Here is a 21420-nt window from a genome sequence, read left to right on the forward strand (position 1 = left end):
TATGGGAAAGTCAGCAGACGAGATTTGCAGGCTCTGTGGATCGGAAACAGAAACAGCCGAACACTTGATATGCAAGTGTCCGGAGCTGGCTGGCCTAAGAACCATTCACATGGGTAAGCCGGTCCTGGATACCAGAGAGGTAACGGCCAAGGCCCCTAAGGAGGTTGTCAATTTTATTAACGTCGTTGACGACCTCCCTGGGTTTCTATGATATGAATGAGTAGGGTAGTGAACAAAAGATCTGCATGGTCGCAGTTCCCGGAAGGCTTACCGAACCAAAACGACCCCAGTTCAAATAATAATAATAATAACGTTCAAGTAACATTTATTGTAATAAGTTTACAATTATAATAATAAAAAATTATAAAATGTAAATATATAAGATTTTAAGTATGACAATACTTGGATAAAATCAATAATACACAAAAAGGAGGACATAAAATCTGATATAACTATACATAACATGTGAAACTGAATAAAATTCACGTCTATGGCAATAGAAACGTATAGATATATAGCTCATAGTATTCAGCATTTTACATAACATGTATATTTCGTCTATAAGTGTTGTAGGTATATAAAGTTTTGTCTTTCAGATAGAACACAGGTTGAAATGAGCTTGGCAGTTTGATTTCAAGGTGTAAGCAAGCATAATCATTCATTTGTATGAGATCCAAACATTAAATAATCCCTTTACCATGGCAAAAGTTGCAAACTCTTAACAAGTATAGAGAGAACCATTTACAAAAATCAACAAAATACTGATTAAAGTAAAAAAGAACAATTGGTATCTGGAAAGAGTAAAAGTCTTGGACAGACGTCTAACATATCATAAATATTTATAAATTAAACAACAAAATTGTAATTCCTTCGTCAATAATTGTTCGCCGCAGTACTCACATTCAATCAATTGAATATTCTTTTTATCATGTGAGATTTTGAAGGTAGACATATCGTGTTAATGCCTTGACATAATGGTAAACTGTAGTTAAGTAAACTATGCACTAAAGTTATACAACTAAAAGCAACTAGGGAAAAAGTACCTTTCTGGAGCACTGTTGAGGAATGTTGAAATTGTAATTAAAACTATTATCGTTCTGGAAAAATATATGAACTTTTCCCACTAAACTTAAATTTGAATGGAGCTGGTATCCACTGATAAATATTTCAAACTCATTGCATGCATCAACACATTAGGATGTGCACATATTTTCCATCGAATAATGATATTATGTACAAATATGATGAGATGATAAGTTATCGATACAATGGGAAGAACGCTATCAGTTTCACCCTGTAAAGAATTTTCCGAGTATTTTGGTACTAATTTTACCATGAATAAAGTCTACATAAAATAAGACAATAAAGAAATGGCAAGATCAAAATATTTTAGTGTAGAACTGAATTGTTACCTTTATACAGAACTTTAGAATTTTATATATAATCAATAATCACAGCACATACAAAATAATTAACAAAAAATGATATAATAATTAGGAACAAGTGATCATTTAAGTGATATGAGAAATGAGTATTATATTCTTTCGTTGTTTTGCTGTTAATTATTGCATTAAAGTTGGAATTTCATAGTTTTGAATATTTCAGAAGATGTTCGTCTTTCTATCGAAATGATAATAAATAAATAAATAAATTTACAATATGAACTACGACTAAAGTTTTCGATTACAGATACTCCTAAAAATAAACGAAAATTATTGTCGAGCCATGAATCTGCTCTTCCAATTCACTTAGAATTAAAATTAGAATAACATGATGGATAACTTATTTTAGATTTGTTTTATTAATATTTTATGTACATGAAAATTCGTAATCTTACATTTCTGAATGAAGTGGTATAAAAAATACCCATAAAATATAAAATCAGTTTTGAATAGATGTCAATTTATTGAATTTCTCCATTCCTTATTGAAATATTAGACTTGTGTAATTTTATTTCGTTTAATTTTCAGAGATATCGTGATATTACATTCACTGAATTAAACATAGAAAATCCAATCAATTTATTAAATCCGAGGTGGCTACCTAGATTTTGTCTTCGTGGTGGCAACATTTCCAGCTGCTGCCGCATTTTTCTGTGCAATGTGAGTCTGGTAATGTTTCGCTAAATGCGCTTTCTGCCTAAAACTTTTACCACATAAACTGCAAGCGAAAGGTTTTTCCCCTGTATGCGTTCTTATGTGAACATTAACCGAGTATTTATCTTTAAAACCTTTGGAACAAATACTGCAATAATGAAGAGATCTTTCCTTCCTTATACCATTACTGGTTGAAGTAGCATTTTGAACAGTGGTCTGTGATTTGTTAGCACTATTTGATCTTTTGTACTTTTTCGTTGTTTGCTTGGTACTAGAAACAACCGGTGCTGCTATCTGTATTGGTGCAAGGTTGTTAAGGATGCCAATGTGTTCTGGACTTATGCTATAAACCGTGTTATCAACAGAGGTATCAATTTGACAGTACTGATTCACAGTTTCAGCTACTTCATCTGCTATTCGCTTCAAGTCTTCAGGGTATTGCTCTAGCTGGCACAAGAGAAGATCGTTCATGCTTTGGGTACTGGTAGGATTCTCTTGGTCATTCACATTCGACCTGTTCGATATGTGCTCCTCAAAGATGACTTTACCGTTTGCATCTATGCCTGCTACTATTGTTGGTATGTGATGATCACTATCGTCTTTAATGTAGATATTATTATTTTCTGTTTTACCTGGCGGTGTGGAAAGAGCTCTCCTGAGTTCCGTATTATTCTCTGCTTTGACTTTGACGTTGCCATTGTAACGCCCGAAAGCTTTGCCCTGCAAGGCACTTCGGAGCAGAGAATCTGCAGCACCATTATTGGTAGTGTTTTGGTTGGTGAGTTTCCAATCGTTGTTGTTGTTATTGAAGTTGTCATGAGCCTCTAGCAGCGGCGTATCTATTATCATACTATTTGCTAATTCTTCTTTGTTGTCGGCGTAGCCACTGTCCTCATACGTGTAGGTTTCAGACTTGATGAGACCATCTGTGTTAGGACTTATATTGGTGTCGCTGTAGTTGTTATTGAAGCCATTGATCTGGCTCGGCATGATGCTCAGAATGGAGTCTATATCCAGATTGGCCTGGAGTTCCATAGAGTTGGGACTGGACATGGACGATTCTTCTTCTTTGGCCGTCAACGGCGGCCTATACCACGTGGGCGTTTGATCCATACCGTTATTTAATACTGTGAGAGTGGTGTAAATGTGTCCGTCAGTGTTCGTTTTCGCATTGTGCACAACACTATTACTAGCCTCGTCCGAGCTCCAACAATACTTATTTAAGTCTTCTAATATGGCGGTTTCTAACTTAACGGTGTCTTTGTCGGTCCAAAAGTTCGCGTCGTACGTCGGAACACAGTCGTTGGAGTTCTGGATGTGCGAACTCAGATCCACCGTCAGCATGTTGTTGGCGGTTGTGGTGTTGTTGTTGGTTTCTTTCTCTTCCGGACTGCCGTTGTTCAGGAAGGCGTTCACCGATCGCATCTGCTTGGTGAACTGCTGGATCGAGTGGGAGTCGTTGGAGTCTGGCGTGACAACGAAATCGAAGAAATCCGTCTTTGAAATGTCCTCGCCTCGGAAGGGGTCGGTTATGTCCATTATCACAGATTCTGCCAACTCCATGGAATCAATTTGCATTCATTTTTTGCCTCAGCGGTTTATCTGAAAGAAGAAACAATAGTTTAGTCTTAAATCCGGATAGATTTGAGTCGATTAAGGTTTAGGAAGAAATGATTTGGCATCAGGACTTTTGAGCGTTTTTTTATGCCATAGAGTAATAAACATGGATAGAGGGAGTATATGCAATTTTTACATGTCCCCTACATGGTTAGGTTACGTTGTCCGATTGTGATGTATCTTCAAATCCACAATTTTACTATATCGTTATGAATGTATATTATATTGAATGAAATATATTTATTTGAGTGATTCCCGATTGAATATGCAAATTTGAATATTTGGAATCCGATATTTTTCCTAATTTTGGAATTTATAATAAGCAGAATATTTATTATTTTCTGTCTCTACCTGCTGAAATCCAAGGTTCGGTAACTTTTGCTCTCCTAATATCATTGGTTGTTTCATGTCGTTTGGCACGCTTGAAGTTTGTTTTCTGAATTCCTTATACATTTAGGTATTTATTTCAATACATTTTGAGTTAATATGAAACGTTGATTCACTATGGGACATAAAAAGAGCCTTCTTTGTGCAGAAATTCGCGAATTGAGTGAAATATCATATCACTGATATGTTTTTATTCCGCGCGTTTTATGTCAAATTTGATGGTTCATGTTGGGGACAAAATTTGCTTACTTAAAATGACATATGCTTCCTCTATCTACGTTTATTAATCTGAGGTTTTTGCGCCCTTATAGACCAGAGAACTGTATATTAGTGTATATATGAAATGTGATTTATTCCGATGTCATTGTTGTTGGTTAATTGATCTCGATGAAGGATTCAGATGATACGATCCCATCTGAATTTAGCAGATATAAACTAAATTTCAACCTAATCGGATTTATTTTTAGTTGTTACGGAAATAATTCGAATTTTGTTTCAATATCCTGCTTGAATTTTCTCTAGGACTTGAAATGGTTATTCACATATACAGTAATTAATAATTATAATAACAACAATTTTGTTAACAATAATCATATAAAAAAAAATAATGAACAGGGTGAGTCTGTGACTTGTACAAATATTTCAACCGAAGATTTCTATGGCCAAAGGAAACACTTTTTCGAATTTAAAGTAAAGTTTAAAGGTATTGTAATGCTTTTATAATTTTACTGTAATACTAACAGATAATTAAGAAAGGAAATTTATTGTATTGTTTTTGAACTACGAATTTACTAAAAAATATCTAGGTATAAAATTTTTTTAACTATTGTATAGTTGTAAGAAACATACTTAACCTTTCTTGGTACATGATTAAAATATTCTTCGCTTAAATTAATGTTTTTTGATAATTACCTATGATGAAAATAATCAAGAATCTGACACGGTACTTTAGTTTTAAATGATACTAACCATCTGGGAACACTTGAATCAACTACTTTAGTTCGAAAACTATTATCTGTTGTTTAGTTTAAAACTACTTAGTATGTGGTAATGACCCACCCTTGTGCGAGAATGTGGTCACTAGTCATAGAATATTGTCACGAAATTCTTTATCTTCTTACAATCTACAACATCATTGAAACATTGAAGTTAGTTTAAAACCACATTTTCAGTCATCGCAGAAAGTAACATTTCTCTCAAAAATACGATTTTCAACTAAAGAGACAACGAGAAGAATATTTAAAAATAATTCTAAACAAGCAAACAGTTGTCATCAACTGGAGAAACATTTTCGCCTAACCATAATTTTCGCAAATATTTGAACTCTTGAAATATAAGAGCAAGTAAACACTACCTGCCGGTAGCCTAATATGGCACCTAATTGTTATTTGCCCGCACACATATTTTAAACAAATAGAAAATCCTAACGACGTCAATAATAGTCGAGCTGAATTTTACTCTTGCAACTTTCACACAATCCTGAATTATTGCCGGAAGATTATAATTAATTATTCATTATAAATCAACATAATTAATATGAATTTCTGCATTCCTTGAATACCGATATTCTATTTGCTGTTTTCGGCGTTTGCATATTTCGGTTTTCACGTTGCTAATTAGTGTTGCACCATGAAATTATACAGGCACGAAATTTAATGATATTATTGCCAAAGGCACCAATTCATTCCACATTCCGCTTCCATCATGTTTCATATTTCTTGATCTAAAAATATATGGAACGAGTATGTCCAGTATTGAGTTCCAATATTTTTCATTCTGGAGATTAAAATGAAAAAATATTCCATAGCGACCTTTCTTTTCTTTATTTCTCGAAAAGAAGAAAATAACACGTCCTTGAGTAAACATGTTTCAGTTCAATTCACAGGGTTAGGACCTTTGAAATCAGGGTACCAATTCTAAGCCAACGTCTCGTTTATATCGTAAAAATTATCAATCTCGCATGTGGCACCAAGGCGATTCTGGAGATACCCCATTTATTGGGCCTTACTGTTTTCGTAGCCGAGATACAGGGTGTTTCATGAATTTTGCCCGTTTCTTTCAGTGGCCATATCAAATGAACCACCAGGTATATTTTCTCCATATTTGGCAAATATGTTCCTAATTGAGAGCCCAAACGTATGATGCAATAACCGCCTTGAAAATCCAGGTCCGGGTTAACAAAAAATTATGAATCGTTTGAATCCTCGAAAAAACACCCTCTAGATCGGAATTTTGAAAATATGTTTTAATATTTGGAAACACTACTTAAAACTAAACTGAGACGAGTACTTCGAATTTTCGCGCAGACAGTTTTACTGCACACATTTTCAACGTAAAAGTAAAGTTTCTAAGAACTTGAATACCTGAAAGTGGTTTGAAGTGACTTTTAACAATGAATTATCAAAAATATTGAATCCATAATTATTTCAACATTACTTTGTAATTCATTTTTACATTTTTCCTTTTAGATTAGGGATAATAATGTGGTTCAACGAAAACTTAACACCTCGATTTTCCGACTTTGAAATGAAAATGTGGAAAAAAGCGGAAAAGTTTTTCCTCCTCGAATCAGAAAAAGACAGGTCCGAGCGATTCTCCACATTTTCATTTCAAAGTCGGAAAATCGATTAAGATTTCTTTGGACCACCGTGTATTTTTAAACTTTATCAAGGCTACAGAGAAAAAGGAACAAAATAGGCATATGTAAATTGAAGTGAAAAATATGTATGAATAAAAGGTGATAGAGAAATATTTTCTTACCAATTTCATTTGGTCGAATAAAGATGATTAGATCTGAATACAAAGGATATTTGAAATTAACAGTAACACTTTGTTAAATGTATAAAAAACCAAGATAAAACGACACAAGGACTAAAAAGTGTATAATAAAAATGCAATCACCGTCCGAACACAACATGAGTAACATTTTGATTTTCATACAGATATCATGTGTTAACATATTTAATTTATGAATTGTGGATTTCACGATTTATGTCTAATAAATCAGCTTATATTTGACATTGATCTGGTATATCGGTCCTGTGAGTAGTAATTGACGATCTCATTTAGTTTAATGAAAATCATTTCGCTGATGTTCCTTTTCTTTCCATTATTATGAATTAAAGAAATATTTATAAGTAGCGCAAAATGCCTTTCATTCAAGTTTTCAGCTATATAAGGAAATTAATGAGATAAAGATAATATGAGTAGTTTTTTTTTTTTTGGAAACACCTCGTATTTTAAACTACAGGTAGTTTAGTTATAATAAACGTAATATCGTTTTATTATATGATAGAAAAATATTTATGCCCATTAGCATGTAGAATACACCCATGCTGTTAAAAATACATTTAAGAAATTTTTAATGATTTTTTCCTAAAAAAATTGAGATTAGATACGTCCAAATTTTCATACGTATATAATAAGAGACCACACCATCCTGAAACCGGTCCTGATTCGTGTTACTCTGGACCATTTTCAACTGCGTTTCTAACGTCCAGCATAAGCCAGTTTTAATTTCGTAGACGATTTGATGCGCATCGCTCGGAGAATATTCGGCATGCCATCATAAAATATTTAATGACAAGTAGCGGGCATCTGGCCGAGTCAAAGAGAAAGTAGCGCTTATCTTTGATGCAACAGCACATACAGCATTTGCTCGCAATTTCAACTCGAATCGCGATTAGAAAAAAAGCTCGATATCACCTCGTTCTTGGGTCAGTTGTCGAGTTGATACGATTCAATTGGGAAACTGAATTTTGTTTCTTTATACAGGGCGTTACAGGAATGACCTCTGTGAAAATTCCATATGGCTTTCCAGGGATTGAGTCTAGTAAATCGGATCAAATCAAATTTATTCCAATAGGTATATAAATTTAGATACAATCAGAATAATAAGTTATAATATCACAAGATCATAGACAATATTCGATTATTATACACCGATTTACGAGACGTAATTCGCGAAACATCACGAGAGCGCAATCGAAATATATTTTCTCTAATTCTGTGGTTATTCCGTTCATTCTTTCACATCTTGTAGTACAAAATCGTGCGAGAATATATCAGAAACGCACAGTTTTCATGGTTATATTTTATTATTCTATGTTGGTACTCCGAACTTTCTGCCACGGCTTTATCTGTCAATTCATCAATTTGCCTTAAAAAAATCAGTTCTGCCAACCAACATTTTTCAATGTAAAAATCACTAAATGATATTTATGGAACTATTTCATTAATTTCAATAAAAATGCAATGAATTAGAGAAAATAATGTATAATACTCGTACAGAAGGCTCATTCTACCACTCGTTCATTCAAAAACTCGCCACTTCGTGGCTCGTTTTTGAATTTTGAACTCGTGGAAGAATATCAATGCCTTCTGCACTTGTATTATAAATAACTATTCTCTAATTCTGTGGTTATTCCGTTCATTCTTCCACATCTTGTAGAACAAAATCGTGCGAGAATATATCAGAAACGCACAGTTTTCATGGTTATATTTTATTATTCTATGTTGGCACTCCGAACTTTCCGCCACGGCTTTATCTGTCAATTCATTAATTTGCCTTGAAGAAATCAGTTCTGCCAACCAACATTTTTCAATGCAAAAAGCACTAAATTATATTTATGGGAATATTTCATTAATTTCAATGAAAATGCAATGAATTAGAGAAAATAATGTATAATACTCGTACAGAATATGTATTATAAATAACTAGTCTTCGTTCAAGTGGTATTCGTTACGATTATATTATTGCTAAGATCTAGACTTCTTGAATCTCGCAGTCTCAAAGTTTCAAAGAAACTTTCTAGAATGATCCAACCCAGGAAGATTACGCCATAGTATTCCTCTTTCGGTTTTTGTCTTCTCCTGAAACTCTTTCTTGTGAATAAATTGACCCTTTATAACGAATAATTTCAATAACCACAACCAAAGAACTGCTATTGATAATTCAATGGCATTTCACTCAGCTTGACTATTATTTTTTGGCGAACGTCCAAGAATGTTACTAAGGAAATTATCACAATATGGCAGGAGGCGAAACACCAAAACGATTATACCACTTCGTCAAGTAGTATATTCACTTATTGATACGCCGTAACTATAGGAAATTTACGGATTCTATTGGTTCATCAGAACATGAGTTATTCAGTGTAATGTTGACATGATTGGGTGAAATTATTTGAAATGAGACAAAATGACAAAATTTTATTGATTTTAGAATATTTCGTATAATTCATTAAAAGCCCTGATACCTCTCAGAAGGAATTATCACGCCACTGGTAAAACGTGGACTAAGAAGACCTCAGCTCCAATAAATTGACACGTGCACCAGGTAAGCAGTATATATAATTGCTCCACAAACTACGACAGCATCTCGTAAAACCCATTGAATTGCATCAAGAAACGAATAAATAGATCAGTCGACGTGAGTTAAGGTGCAGGCGGCCTCTTCTCTTTGACGTAGGCGTCTCCAACTGTCAATTAAGTTTCACTCCTAAACGGAATTCCAAAACAAAGCGTATTCGCGAGTTTCAAAACGCAGATACGCTCTCGGTTTGGTTAGTTATATTGGTACAGCTGTTGGCACGTAATAGACTCTGATTTACATAACTGTGGAGTTCCACAGGTGGTTTGTTTGGCCTATACGCAGTCCCCTCAATTTATTGGACGATTGAGATCCGAGCGAGCCTGATTGGATCTGGACATGTTTTTTTTTTGCAGTGATTCGTGGCATCTCTAAATCGCTTTTCATTGACTCACTACGTACCAGAACAAATTGAGTCTGATTTTGAAGATACCCCCCTCTTAAAACTATGAGAAAAAATCTGTTGACAGAGTAAAATTAATCAAACAAGAAAAAGAAATATACAGAATTTTCGACGAATTATATAAAAATAAAGAACAACGGTATAAAATCCCAATAGTGGAACTAGTATTCTTTAACGACATTTGATGAAGAGTCACAAAAAATTGTAAGAAGTAGAATTTTCTCAGGAAACAACACCTTCTGGATCAAGTAGTATTTGTAACAACATAAAACGTTGGATCCAAAATTGTCAAAATAATTTTTGGACGGCAGCTCCTTTATTCTTGAAGTTACAAATATGTGGTTTGTTTATTTGTATTTGTAACTTTCATTAGCCAGATTTCTTGTTCACAGCATTCACTTAATTTTTAACTTTACTTTTCACGAAGAATTTTAAGGTGACAAGTTGCAGTTGATTGAAAAAAAGGTGAAAATAATGTTTTTTTTTTGTTTTGAATTAATGTAGGCACTTGTTTCACCTACTTCCTATATTTAACATAAATATTCTATCCATTCAAGGTATATCTACTAAATCAATTATTTTTCAAACTAGTTTAACAAAGAGTTTGAATTTTCAAACCTGTACCCATTGTCCAGTTTGATCTGACTTGAATCATTTGTCAGAAAGATTGACTTGAGTTTGACTTAACTACAAGTCAATCTCAAACATTCAAGTGAAACTGGTGAAACTCTAGTAAAAACCTAGAAGGTATGTCGCCTCTTTTCAAAAAAAAAATAGATATTTGTATTTCGTATGTTATGTGCAGAAGATTGTTGCTTTACATGTGATAGATATGTGGGTGAATAATTCCATTTGAAAATGGAAGGGATCTAATGGAAATTGTTCAAATTGATTAGTGCAAAAGCTCGTTAAGAATATTAAATTTGAATGCTAGGTTTGAGTGTATCTAACGCGTCACATTTGCCTCATAAAGAACTAGTTGCGAATGTTGCGATATACAGGGTGGCCACTTTTTCAATGGGATTGTATTGGTAACTTTTAAACCATAAGAGTTAGAAGGTCGGTCAAATGGACAAAAAGTTGCATGCATAGAAGCATTATCAAGCAGTTCAAACAAATCGAGATTATCAGGGCCGGTTATTGAGATATCATAAAAAAAGTAAATTCTGTCATTTTGATTTTTCTTTTTTTCCCACTTTATTTCAAATATTATCAAAAAATGTTACAGGAATTTTTTATTCGAAAATAAATTGTTCTCAATTTGACGAAATCAGATTTCGTATACAACGTTTCGTGCTCTCTGGGCCACCCTCAACCTCATTTTTTTCAATACGGACCTGTATATTTTATGACACTTTTCGAAATAACTTTTAACGCTGAATTCAACGATATATCATACAATGTCATTCAAAGTTGATTATCAGGTGATTTTGACCCTTATCCAATTTTCTTTGGGTCGGATCTGTAGTGAATACAACTTATCAAAAACTGCTGTTAATAAAATAGTCACCAGACGCGAATACAATGATTTTAAATTTGAATACCAAGCCTTGCAAAACTTATATCGTAATGATATCAAAATAAAGTTCGATTCTGGAACAAATGACAAATCCAACAATAGTGATTTCTCGCGAGAAGATTGAGAATGTATTGGATGGTATTCAAGAAGACGAAATAAGCAAATGTATAAGTATGGGTTCCAGAACCGTTAAGTGCATTTTACAAAATGGTGGACATTTCGAACACTTACTTCACTCATTTTCATTTACTTTCGAATAATCATTCGATTTTTCTTTCATTAAATGATAATTCGTTTAATTATTATGAATTGAAATATGTAAATAATTATTACTTGTTTCTTGATTTGATTCTGACATGTTCCATTTAGTTCAAGATGAGTAAGTTGATTTTCTCAACGAAATGTATTGCTTGTTGTTAATTAAACTAAAGGTACCGAAATGTAATACAGATCCGTCCCAAAGAAATTTGGATAAGGGTTAAAATCACCTGAAAATCAACTTTGAATGACATTGTATGATATATCGTTGAATTCAGCGTTAAAAGTTATTTCGAAAAATGTCATAAGATATACAGGTCCGTATTGAAAAAAATGAGGTTGATGGTGGCCCAGAGAGCACGAAACGTTGGATACGAAATCTGATTACGTCAAATTGAGAACAATTTACTGTCGAATAAAAAATTCCAGTAACATTTTTTGATAATATTTCAAATAAAGTGGGAAAAAAAGAAAAATCAAAATGACAGAATTTACTTTTCTTATGATATCTCAATAACCGGCCCTGATAATCACGATTTGTTTGAACTGCTTGATAATGCTTCTATGCATGCAACTTTTTCTCCATTTGACCGACCTTCTAACTCTTATGGTTTAAAAGTTACCAATACAATCCCATTGAAAAAGTGGCCACCCTGTATATTCGTATGAATATTAATCGGATATTCTGATTGATTCGAATGACTGGATTATTGACAATTAATTGCGGTTTATTGACCTTGCCACGACTTTGTCTATATCAAGCCCACTATTGGCTAATGTTATAATTATTACCATTAGTTGTATTGATTCAGAAACTGTATAAGAGTTTTTGTTCGAATTCCTGCATACAAGGACGAAAAAATCGAGTATTCAAGGTGATGGTGGTGTGAATTTCCTTGTTAAAAATCGATACGTTGATTGGAATTCCGATCCTTCTAGGCGGATCTCGTTGATTCATTTTTATGTATATAAATTTACGAACGTAATAATTATTGTATACCGGAACTGCCCAAAAAATACGAATGACGAATATAATTCGTTGAATACAGCCATAATTATTATACATATACAAAATTTATTCATTTTGAATATCGCATTGCGAACGGTGATTGTTTTTGAACTTTCTAGAGCCTACATTTCATGAAAACTTCGACTTTTGACCCTCGGATGTATTATTTCAATCAATGGAAACTTGTACCAAAAGTCAAAGTCATTAGTTATTTCCTTTTCTGTATACATATCTTGCATACACGCTTCCTCTGCTACCATAAAGATACAAAATTTCCTATAACTTTCAAATGGATATGTTATACGTATGGTGTGTGTCGTATAAGTCAATTAAAATAACCGTTATTCTTGAACCATTGGAAGCTGGCTTATTTTCATCACAAGTCAATAAAAGCGTTATTGATGTAGGTTTTACCGCCTGAATTGAATCAACATATGCCTAAAAAATGCTACAAATTTAATTGTGATGAGACCAGAAAAACAGAAAAAACTTGACTGGGTCCACTTTCATTGCCATTACTGCATATATTTATGATTTTTAGAGCAGAAAAAAGTGTTTTACAATCCCCAAATTCGAATGATTAAAATTTTTGGGACTGATTGTTCTTCTGTATCTTCCATAGTAGTAACTCAGATTCGATGATTTTGAAATCTCAGTATTTGTACCCAGATAATATTTTTAAATAGGTGTCCAAACTCTTGTGAGCATTTATTCAATCCAAAATGTATAATATTCTCCGGAAAGTCTAACAGGTAATATATTAATATTCAAATGTTAGTATAATTTATTTAAATATATCACGCATGACACTATTTGCCTAAAAGCAGAAGCATGTAAAAACATTTTGTTTCTTAATTAATCGAAACAACAATTTGTGTTGTTGTTTCAATTTTTTCGGACATTAAATCACGAGAGATTTTTTTAAATAATATTAACTTTTCTCTTGTATATTTTGAATGTGAAACTTTTAAATTCTATAAATATTTGTATAGGTAGTTCCCATCGGAAAACACAAAAAAATTGTTTTTAATAATAAAGATGAAGATGAATAGAACACGACAATGTGAAATACAAACTGAAAACATAATTTTTCTTTAAAATAGAGATCAGTGAAAATACTCGAGGAAGCGAAAATTAATGAATTGACTTTCAGAAACGCTTTGTTCGTCTCCAATCAGTATCTTCGAAAATCTAACGGAATTTTTAACAATTTTTCAATCATGCAACAGATGTTCAATTAAAAACCCTTTATCATGATTTCAAAAGCACAGATTCAATCAGTCGACGAAACCTAGTTCTTAATAAGGCGTTTTTCTTTGTCGAACAATCCAAACTCTCATTGAGGTGCGCCAAGTTGAATCGGGCATAAAAACAGATGCCAACAAAGACCTCCAGTAAACCGTAACGATCTCATAAAATCCAAAGGAAAATATTGTATCACAACTGAACTTATTAAATATAGCTCAACCCACAAACTATATCTAAGTAATAGCGGTTGTACTAACGTGATCTTGTCCGCCGTCCAATAACAAGGCTCGTAGCTTTATTCGATTTCTTTCATGATCCATATTTTATTATCGAGGAAAAATGCGCGGACGAGGATATTTTATCCTAGCCCCGAACGTAAATAAATTTGTCCGTTATTTTTACATCGAAAAAACATGCAGAAATGTCGGTAACGCCCTGCACGAATTTGTTATATATATAAGGCGTTTCACTCTGATCGACACGATCTTTTTTATTTTTTATTCGTAGAGCATAGCGTGGAAAAATGGAGAAAGCAGGCGCGATTGTACCTGAATTCTCAACTATCGTTTTCTCGGTTCTCGACGCGGTCGTTATCGCATAGCTGTGGCTTGAATAAGGTGTTAATGTTCGCCATATTTCAAATAAAGCCATCTTGATCTGACCTTAACACTTTATTACAAGTCATCTAATGAAATTAACGTTTATGGCGTTTGGTCTGGTTGCAACTTTCGACAGTACGTCGAAAAGATGCTAGAAACCATTTTGGCGCTCCAAATGGAACTGATGGAGGTGGACAGGGCCGGCCTAAGGCCCCTCGGAGCCCTGGGCGCTGAAAATAGTTTTTTTGTGAAAAAAATGTCAATTTTTTTAGGACTGTATGAAGTACTGGCAATTATTAAACCTACACAGCTAGCAACATGGGCGTACCCAGCAAGGGGCAAGAGGGGGGCAGCTGCCCTCCCTGGAAGCAAAAAAAATGATCTTTATTGAATTTTGCTTTACTGGAATTCATTGAAATTCTTGAAATAACTTTTTTATAATGAAAAATACTTACACTATTGAAAATTATAAAATTAGGGTAATTTATCGTTATTTTATAAAATGTTACAACCTGAACGGCCATGGTTTGCCCCTCCCTTAGTTTTGATGGTGGATAGCAAAATCAGTATTCTTCAAATAAGTGAAAAACTTGATTTAAGAAAACACGCAAGGTTCAAGGGTCTCTCCCAAAAGAGCGTTCAGTTCATGTATCTTTTCTGAAAGCCTCTCTAAAGGTGATAGAGGCTATGACTCGTATATTAGGTTAGGTTTAGTGAGTAAGGATCTCACACTATTTGACTTTTAAAGAAGTAGTTCGTCCATCAGAATTCCCCCTGCTTGTGAGTAATGAAATAAAACATTAAATCAGAATATGGTATGTATCCAGACGAAGCCATTCGACCCAGAATCCTAAATGGTTTTATAATATTCTTTCACCACCTCCAGACAGGTGTCGACGATAATTTATTGTAAATCTGTTTTTTATGTGGTTCATTTACAGCGTCGAGTTGAAAGTGAGTACCCAACTTCATTATTTTTTTTTTCAATTCAACCGACAAACGCAAAAAAAAATTGGTCATAAAAATGGGGAAATCCGCAAGAAGGAACAAATTGATGACGTTACTTAGAGTATAGCTCACCTACGTTACTGGTACAATAAATGACTAATGATGCAATCCATAGATAGTGGAAAACTTTTGAATGTGAAATAATATATACAATTTTTCCATTGACGGAAAATAGTAGAATAGTATATTATTTCAGAACGAGGAGAATTCTATGTAGCTGGTTGAATAAGCAACTATTTACTTTATTACTGCGACTTTAGAAAATACGGAAAACAAAAATGGCCACTCAATAGACCAAAGATCATTAAAGGTTTAAGACAATAGATCTTTGCCATTGAATAGTGTTTGCATGCAATAAAATAACACATGAAATTTAAGAGATGTTGAACAAAGATACTATTACTGCTTACAAATGAACGGTAGTCAGTTTGAACTTCGTTCAGAAACTTCTAATAAGTTATTCAGTAAATTCAAAATTTTATAACCTTAATAAATTGAGTATCACTCAATCCATTTAAGAATCTCGAGATTGTCACCCCTCTTAAGGTTTTACATCCACGAATGTTCAATCATAAGATGTCTCATTTCAGAATTCTCAGGGGGCTGTGACCAATACTTTAGGAACGATTATTGTGTAATAGTATATTCCAAAACAAGTTGCAGAATGGGCTCCTAATCCAACACGAACGCATGAGTGTTGGAATTGCCTTTTGCAACGAGTATTAGACGATATTTTCTCTATTTCAGTCAAGTTTTGTGAAATATTATCGAAATTAAATGAAAAATTCAGATTATATATCCTAGTGACTTTTGCATTGTACCTTGGCAGTTGGTGAGACTGTTACGAAAATTGACAGATTACGGAATTTGAATATTAATCGTAAGTTTCGAATTTTGAAATGATTTATAATTACGCATTAAATTCGTGAATTATGTCTGACGAAATCGATTTAACACTACCGGAATTAAAAAAATTGCGAATAATGTTGCAAATCATTTCACTATATTTGAATTATATTATATTGACAATTATTGACTTTTGTTGAAATTTGATAGTATTGGAAATCAGTCGAGAAAACCACAAAACGAGAAATATAACTGAAAACTATGCTGTAATGAGTTCATTAAGGCACTGTTTTTAGAACTGTAATGAACTCATTACGATACTGAAATAAAGAAAAACATTTATATTTGAGGTGACTGTGACCAATATTTTAGGAGATGTAACGATTATTGCGTAGAGACCCAAGAAACCCCCCCAAGAAAAAATATACCTTCTGGGCCACCCTGTATGGTAATTTCGATTGAACAATCGTAATATCGGCAATACCTTCGAACAATTAAAATATGTCGTAAACTTCCAGCCGATATCATTTTATTGTTATGGAATAGGAAGGTCAGGTCGAGTTTCAAGGCGGGAATAAAAGTTTTTTCAGAAATTTTTTGGCCTGTCGCCGGGAACCGCGTACAAGGAACTAAACGAGGTGAACAAACTCGATAAGTTCCACTAGAATAACTACCTCGCAGACATTCAAGGCAAGGGTTATCTCCCGCAGAAGCCTCAACCTTGTCCTCTAAAACGGGTCGTAACTGTCCGAAACCAACTGACATTTACATATTTCTCGAATAACCGAAGAAATGGCGGAAAAAAGAACGTCGCAATCAACGGGAAAATCTCCTTTTCGCCGCTCGCTAGATCTCTGATCGCCAACCTTCGTAATGTCAGACGGTTAACCTTTGAGAGTTGAGGTGCGCGCACCATGGGTTTCGCACCCAACATGATATTCAATTTTTCGACCGTAATTCATATACCCGCCGTCAGCCGACCGCATAGGGATTTTTCGTTTATCGGGTTGGTACCTACCTGCGGGTTCCTGCACAGCTTTCCACGTGACATTTGAAATGAATTTACGGTTATAGAGGAAATTACCTCACCCGCTTTGTATTTGCATATTTCTCTAGTCGGCGTTGAACGTTGCAGCGCGGTGATCTTTATTTATTGCTTTGGTGAACTTTGGCCTTAGAGGCGCGTTTTTTCTGGCCATGAGTTGATTTCGATAACTTTATCCGCGGAAATTCGTCATATTTCAATACTTTTTCGAATGTAGGTACTCGTTTATTTTACTTAAAATTTCCAATCTTCATGTGATGTCAAAGAAGCTTTAGGTATGAGGAAAAGTTAAATAATGAAGATTACAATTCACTGCGACCTAATGGCCTGCCCCTCATCAGAGCTATTTTCGCCATAACGCGATCTAAGGCTTGCCTTCCAGGTCCAGAGTTCTAATGAACTCCAGTATCTGGGATGGCTTCAAGGAGGCTACTTCCTCACTTCTACAAGTCTTGTCCAAATCATTTTTTGCGTTGGCTAGTGATGGCGAGGCATTCCGTCACCGGGTGATCCAGAGTTTCTTCCTCCTTCCTACAGAATCTGCAGTCTGCATTTTCTGCAAGACACATTCTCATGAGGTGTTTCCTGAGGCAGTAATGCCCTGTAAGGTATCCATTAAGGAGGTGTGTAGTATATTCTTGCTAGGATCCAGATACTTCTTGGATCTAGCAGTGTCAAAGTTTCGGAGAAATCTTTTGGAATGATGCAAACCAGAAAGAATTATCCAGAGTCATTTTCTTTCGGGTTTTTCTTTCTTTTGAATCTCTTTTCTGTAGGTACATTTGCCTTTACCACAAAAAGGTTTGTGCTCCTTTTCTGATAAGTGTGTTGGCCTCTTCATTCCCTCTATATCCAAAAAAAAGACCTTCAAAATGACTATTTCATTGAGTTTCCTTTGGCACTCCAGTATCATCTTAAAATCGATGATATGTGAGCTCAGTCCTTTGATTGCAGCCTATCAGAATGTATCGCTATATCACATTTCTGGTAGTTTCTTGCTTGTTTGATTTCAACACATCTTAATAGTGCAAGTATGTCAGCCTGAAAGATACCTAGACAACGATATTAAGCATTTGGTGCCAGTCACGGATACTTCAGCGCTAGTCATCGTCGTGGTTTTGGCACCATCTGTGCACCATTTAATGGTATTTTTGTTGAGAACTGGGACTGTGGAATCCTTTTTCCAATCTTCTTTTCTGCTTAGTGTCGGAATGAAGGTGTTCTGGATGCTAATTTTCTTTATCATGCCGTCACTGTCAACACAATTTTGAACGAACAAATCAGAAAAGAAATGATCATTTGAATTATTTATCAAATCATTGTATTGAACAAGAACATATTTCTGAAATGAAGTTGTATAAATGTTTATTGAGTATTAGCTTGATATTACGCGCACGTTTAAGTCTCCTTGAATATTCTACATTGGCTGCTGTTTCTCCTCTTTTATTGTTCTGAGCAGAAAGATTGATAATTTTCAAATTTTCAATTGAATATAAAACCAGTTACTCAACATATTATCATCAAATAATAATTCAAAGGAGGAGTAGTGTCTCACCCTCTAAAACCAGTGAAACAGCCTGTACAAATTAATTGTTCCGATGTGTTTCAACTCGAACATTAAGAAATTCCACAACTTTCCAAAGAGAGAACTCTGCCTAACACTGATCATAAAGTGTAGCAGCAACTTTATTAATACAAAAAAGGAGAACAATAACATCAAATGGCATAGCATTCACGGTGCAATTAGAGTAATTATTCGGATGACTAGTCAACATTGGAGGAATTGTGGGGAATGAGGAATTCCAGACGATTATTCCAAGAATTTGAAGAAGAAATTGCCGGATGATCCATTTTGGCATGCATCGAATAAGGCACAAGAAGTTTTGAATTATTCAATTTGAGAAAGTGTATATTTATCCTCGAAATGGGGCTTGCCGAATGCATTATTTCATCGGAATATCATAAGAAATTTTCCTTTTTTATATCATTTGATATTCTCCGATTCTGCATTGAAAATTATTATAATAATTATTGCATTAATGAATTTAGTTGATTATCAAAACGACGAAAAAGTTCACTAAAAAATTTTGAATGACTGTAAAGTGAATTTGATCGTGATTACAGACATTGTGAAGATATCATCTGAACGTGTACATCATATCATTCACGCAAGGTTGTGGCATTTGTATTCTGGGATGCGCAAGATATAATATTCATTGATTATCTCCAAAAGGGCCAGACCATCAACAGCAATTATTATATAGCGTTATTGAATCGTTTAAAGGATGAAATCGTTAAAAAACGGCACCATTTAAAGAAAAAAGACAATGTGCCGTGTCACAAATCAATGAAAACAATGACAAAATTGCGTCCATCGTATTCGCCAGATCTGATCCCCAGCGACTTTTTCCTGTTCTCAGACCTCAAACGAATGCTCGCTGCAAAGGAATTTAGCGCCAATGAAGAAGTAATCGCCGAAACTGAGGCCTATTTCGAAGCGAAAGACAAATCGTACTACAAAAATGGTATCGAAAAGTTGGCAGATCGCTATAATCGCTGTATCGCCCTCGAAGGCAACTATGTTGAATAATACAATCGAATTTTGCCAAAAAAATTTGTTTCACTATGGTAGACCGGGGACTTTTCAATTGGCCTGTTAAACGAAGAAATTTGAATGGTAGGTCAAGCGAGTAACAGTCAAAACGTACACCGTGAATTCCTATGTTTCAAAATACCGAAAAGTTCCGGAAATTATAGCCGAATAATGAAATCAACCGGATTATGCCACGCTCATAATAAAACGGAAAAATGAAAATACCCATTTCCTCAATATTGTATAGCAGTCAGCATAAAACTTCCAAGTTGTCTCCGTTATCTTCGACTTCCTCACTCAACTACCGCATTGACGTCACAATAGAAACGACAATCGACAATTCTCACTCATTCTCATTGACTACAATGTTGGAATATTTCATTCAACGTCAATCACAATCGATACGAAATAAAATTGTTGAAATATAACTACAACAACAACATTGTTGCTAGAGTGGATCATAATCAGAAATTGTTTGTAGGTTGAGAGACGAACTGTTGAGAACCTAGAATAAATAGACTTAAGTGCACAGTTTAGCATCAAATTAGGTGTGTAAACTTTGCATAGGCTCAAGTAACACCTTCCCATACTGACCTACCTTACGAGATTCTTTTCTCCTGTCTAGACATGCAACTTGAAAAATATGTGTGTGTCAATATTAAGCAGGTGAAAATTGGTTCATGACAAGAAAAGGTTCATGTTTCATTGTAACAGGCCAATTGAAAAGTCCCCGATCTACCATTGGAAAACACATTTTTTTGGCAGAATTCGATTTTGTTATTCAACATAGTGGCCTTCGAGGGCGATACAGCGATTATAGCGATCTTTCAACTTCTCGATACCATTTTTGTAGTACGATTTGTCTTCCGCTTCAAAATAGGCCTCAGTTTCGGCGATTCCTTCTTCACTGGTGTTAAATTTCTTTGCAGTGAGCATTCGTTTGAGGTCTGAGAACAGGAAAAAGTCGCTGGGGGCCAGATCTGGAGAATACGGTTGATACAGAAGCAATTCGAAGCCCAATTCATGCAATTTTGCCATTGTTTTCATTGATTTGTGACACGGTGCATTGTCTTGATGAAACAGAACCTTTTTTCTTCAAATGGGGCTGTTTTTTAACGAATTCATCCTTTCAACGATCCAATAACGCTATATTATAATCGCTGTTGATAATCTGGCTCTTTTGGAGGTAATCAATGAATATTTTACCTTGCGCATTCCAGAATACTGATGCCATAACCTTGCCAGCTGACTGTTGTGTTTTTCCTCGCTTTGGATTCAGTTCATCGTTTGCAGTCCATTCAGCCGACTGTCGATTGGACTCCGGAGTGAAATGATGGAGCCAAATTTTATCCACATATCGACGCAAAAATTCAGGTTTATTGCACTTAAACAGCTTCAAATACTGCTCAGAATCATTAACA

General features: G+C 34.4%; 1 protein-coding gene across 3 annotated transcripts in view; it reads right to left on the reverse strand.

The window, feature by feature from the left end:
- Positions 1-308: 308 nt before the first annotated feature.
- LOC123679133 (transcriptional regulator CRZ1) overlaps positions 309-21420 on the reverse strand; it is a 64881-nt gene continuing 43769 nt past the window's right edge. For 2 of the 3 annotated variants that reach the window (XM_045616535.1, XM_045616533.1), the window contains exon 2: positions 309-3698. In XM_045616535.1, the coding sequence (XP_045472491.1) occupies positions 2040-3674 (1635 nt within the window). In that variant the 5' untranslated portion in view covers positions 3675-3698 and the 3' untranslated portion in view covers positions 309-2039. Of the gene's footprint in view, positions 3699-6860; positions 7009-21420 lie in introns of those variants that run through there. The other variant, XM_045616534.1, reaches the window with a different exon arrangement.

The sequence above is a fragment of the Harmonia axyridis genome, chromosome 4 (genome assembly GCF_914767665.1).
Source record: "Harmonia axyridis chromosome 4, icHarAxyr1.1, whole genome shotgun sequence".
NCBI classification, from domain to species: Eukaryota; Metazoa; Arthropoda; class Insecta; order Coleoptera; family Coccinellidae; genus Harmonia; species Harmonia axyridis.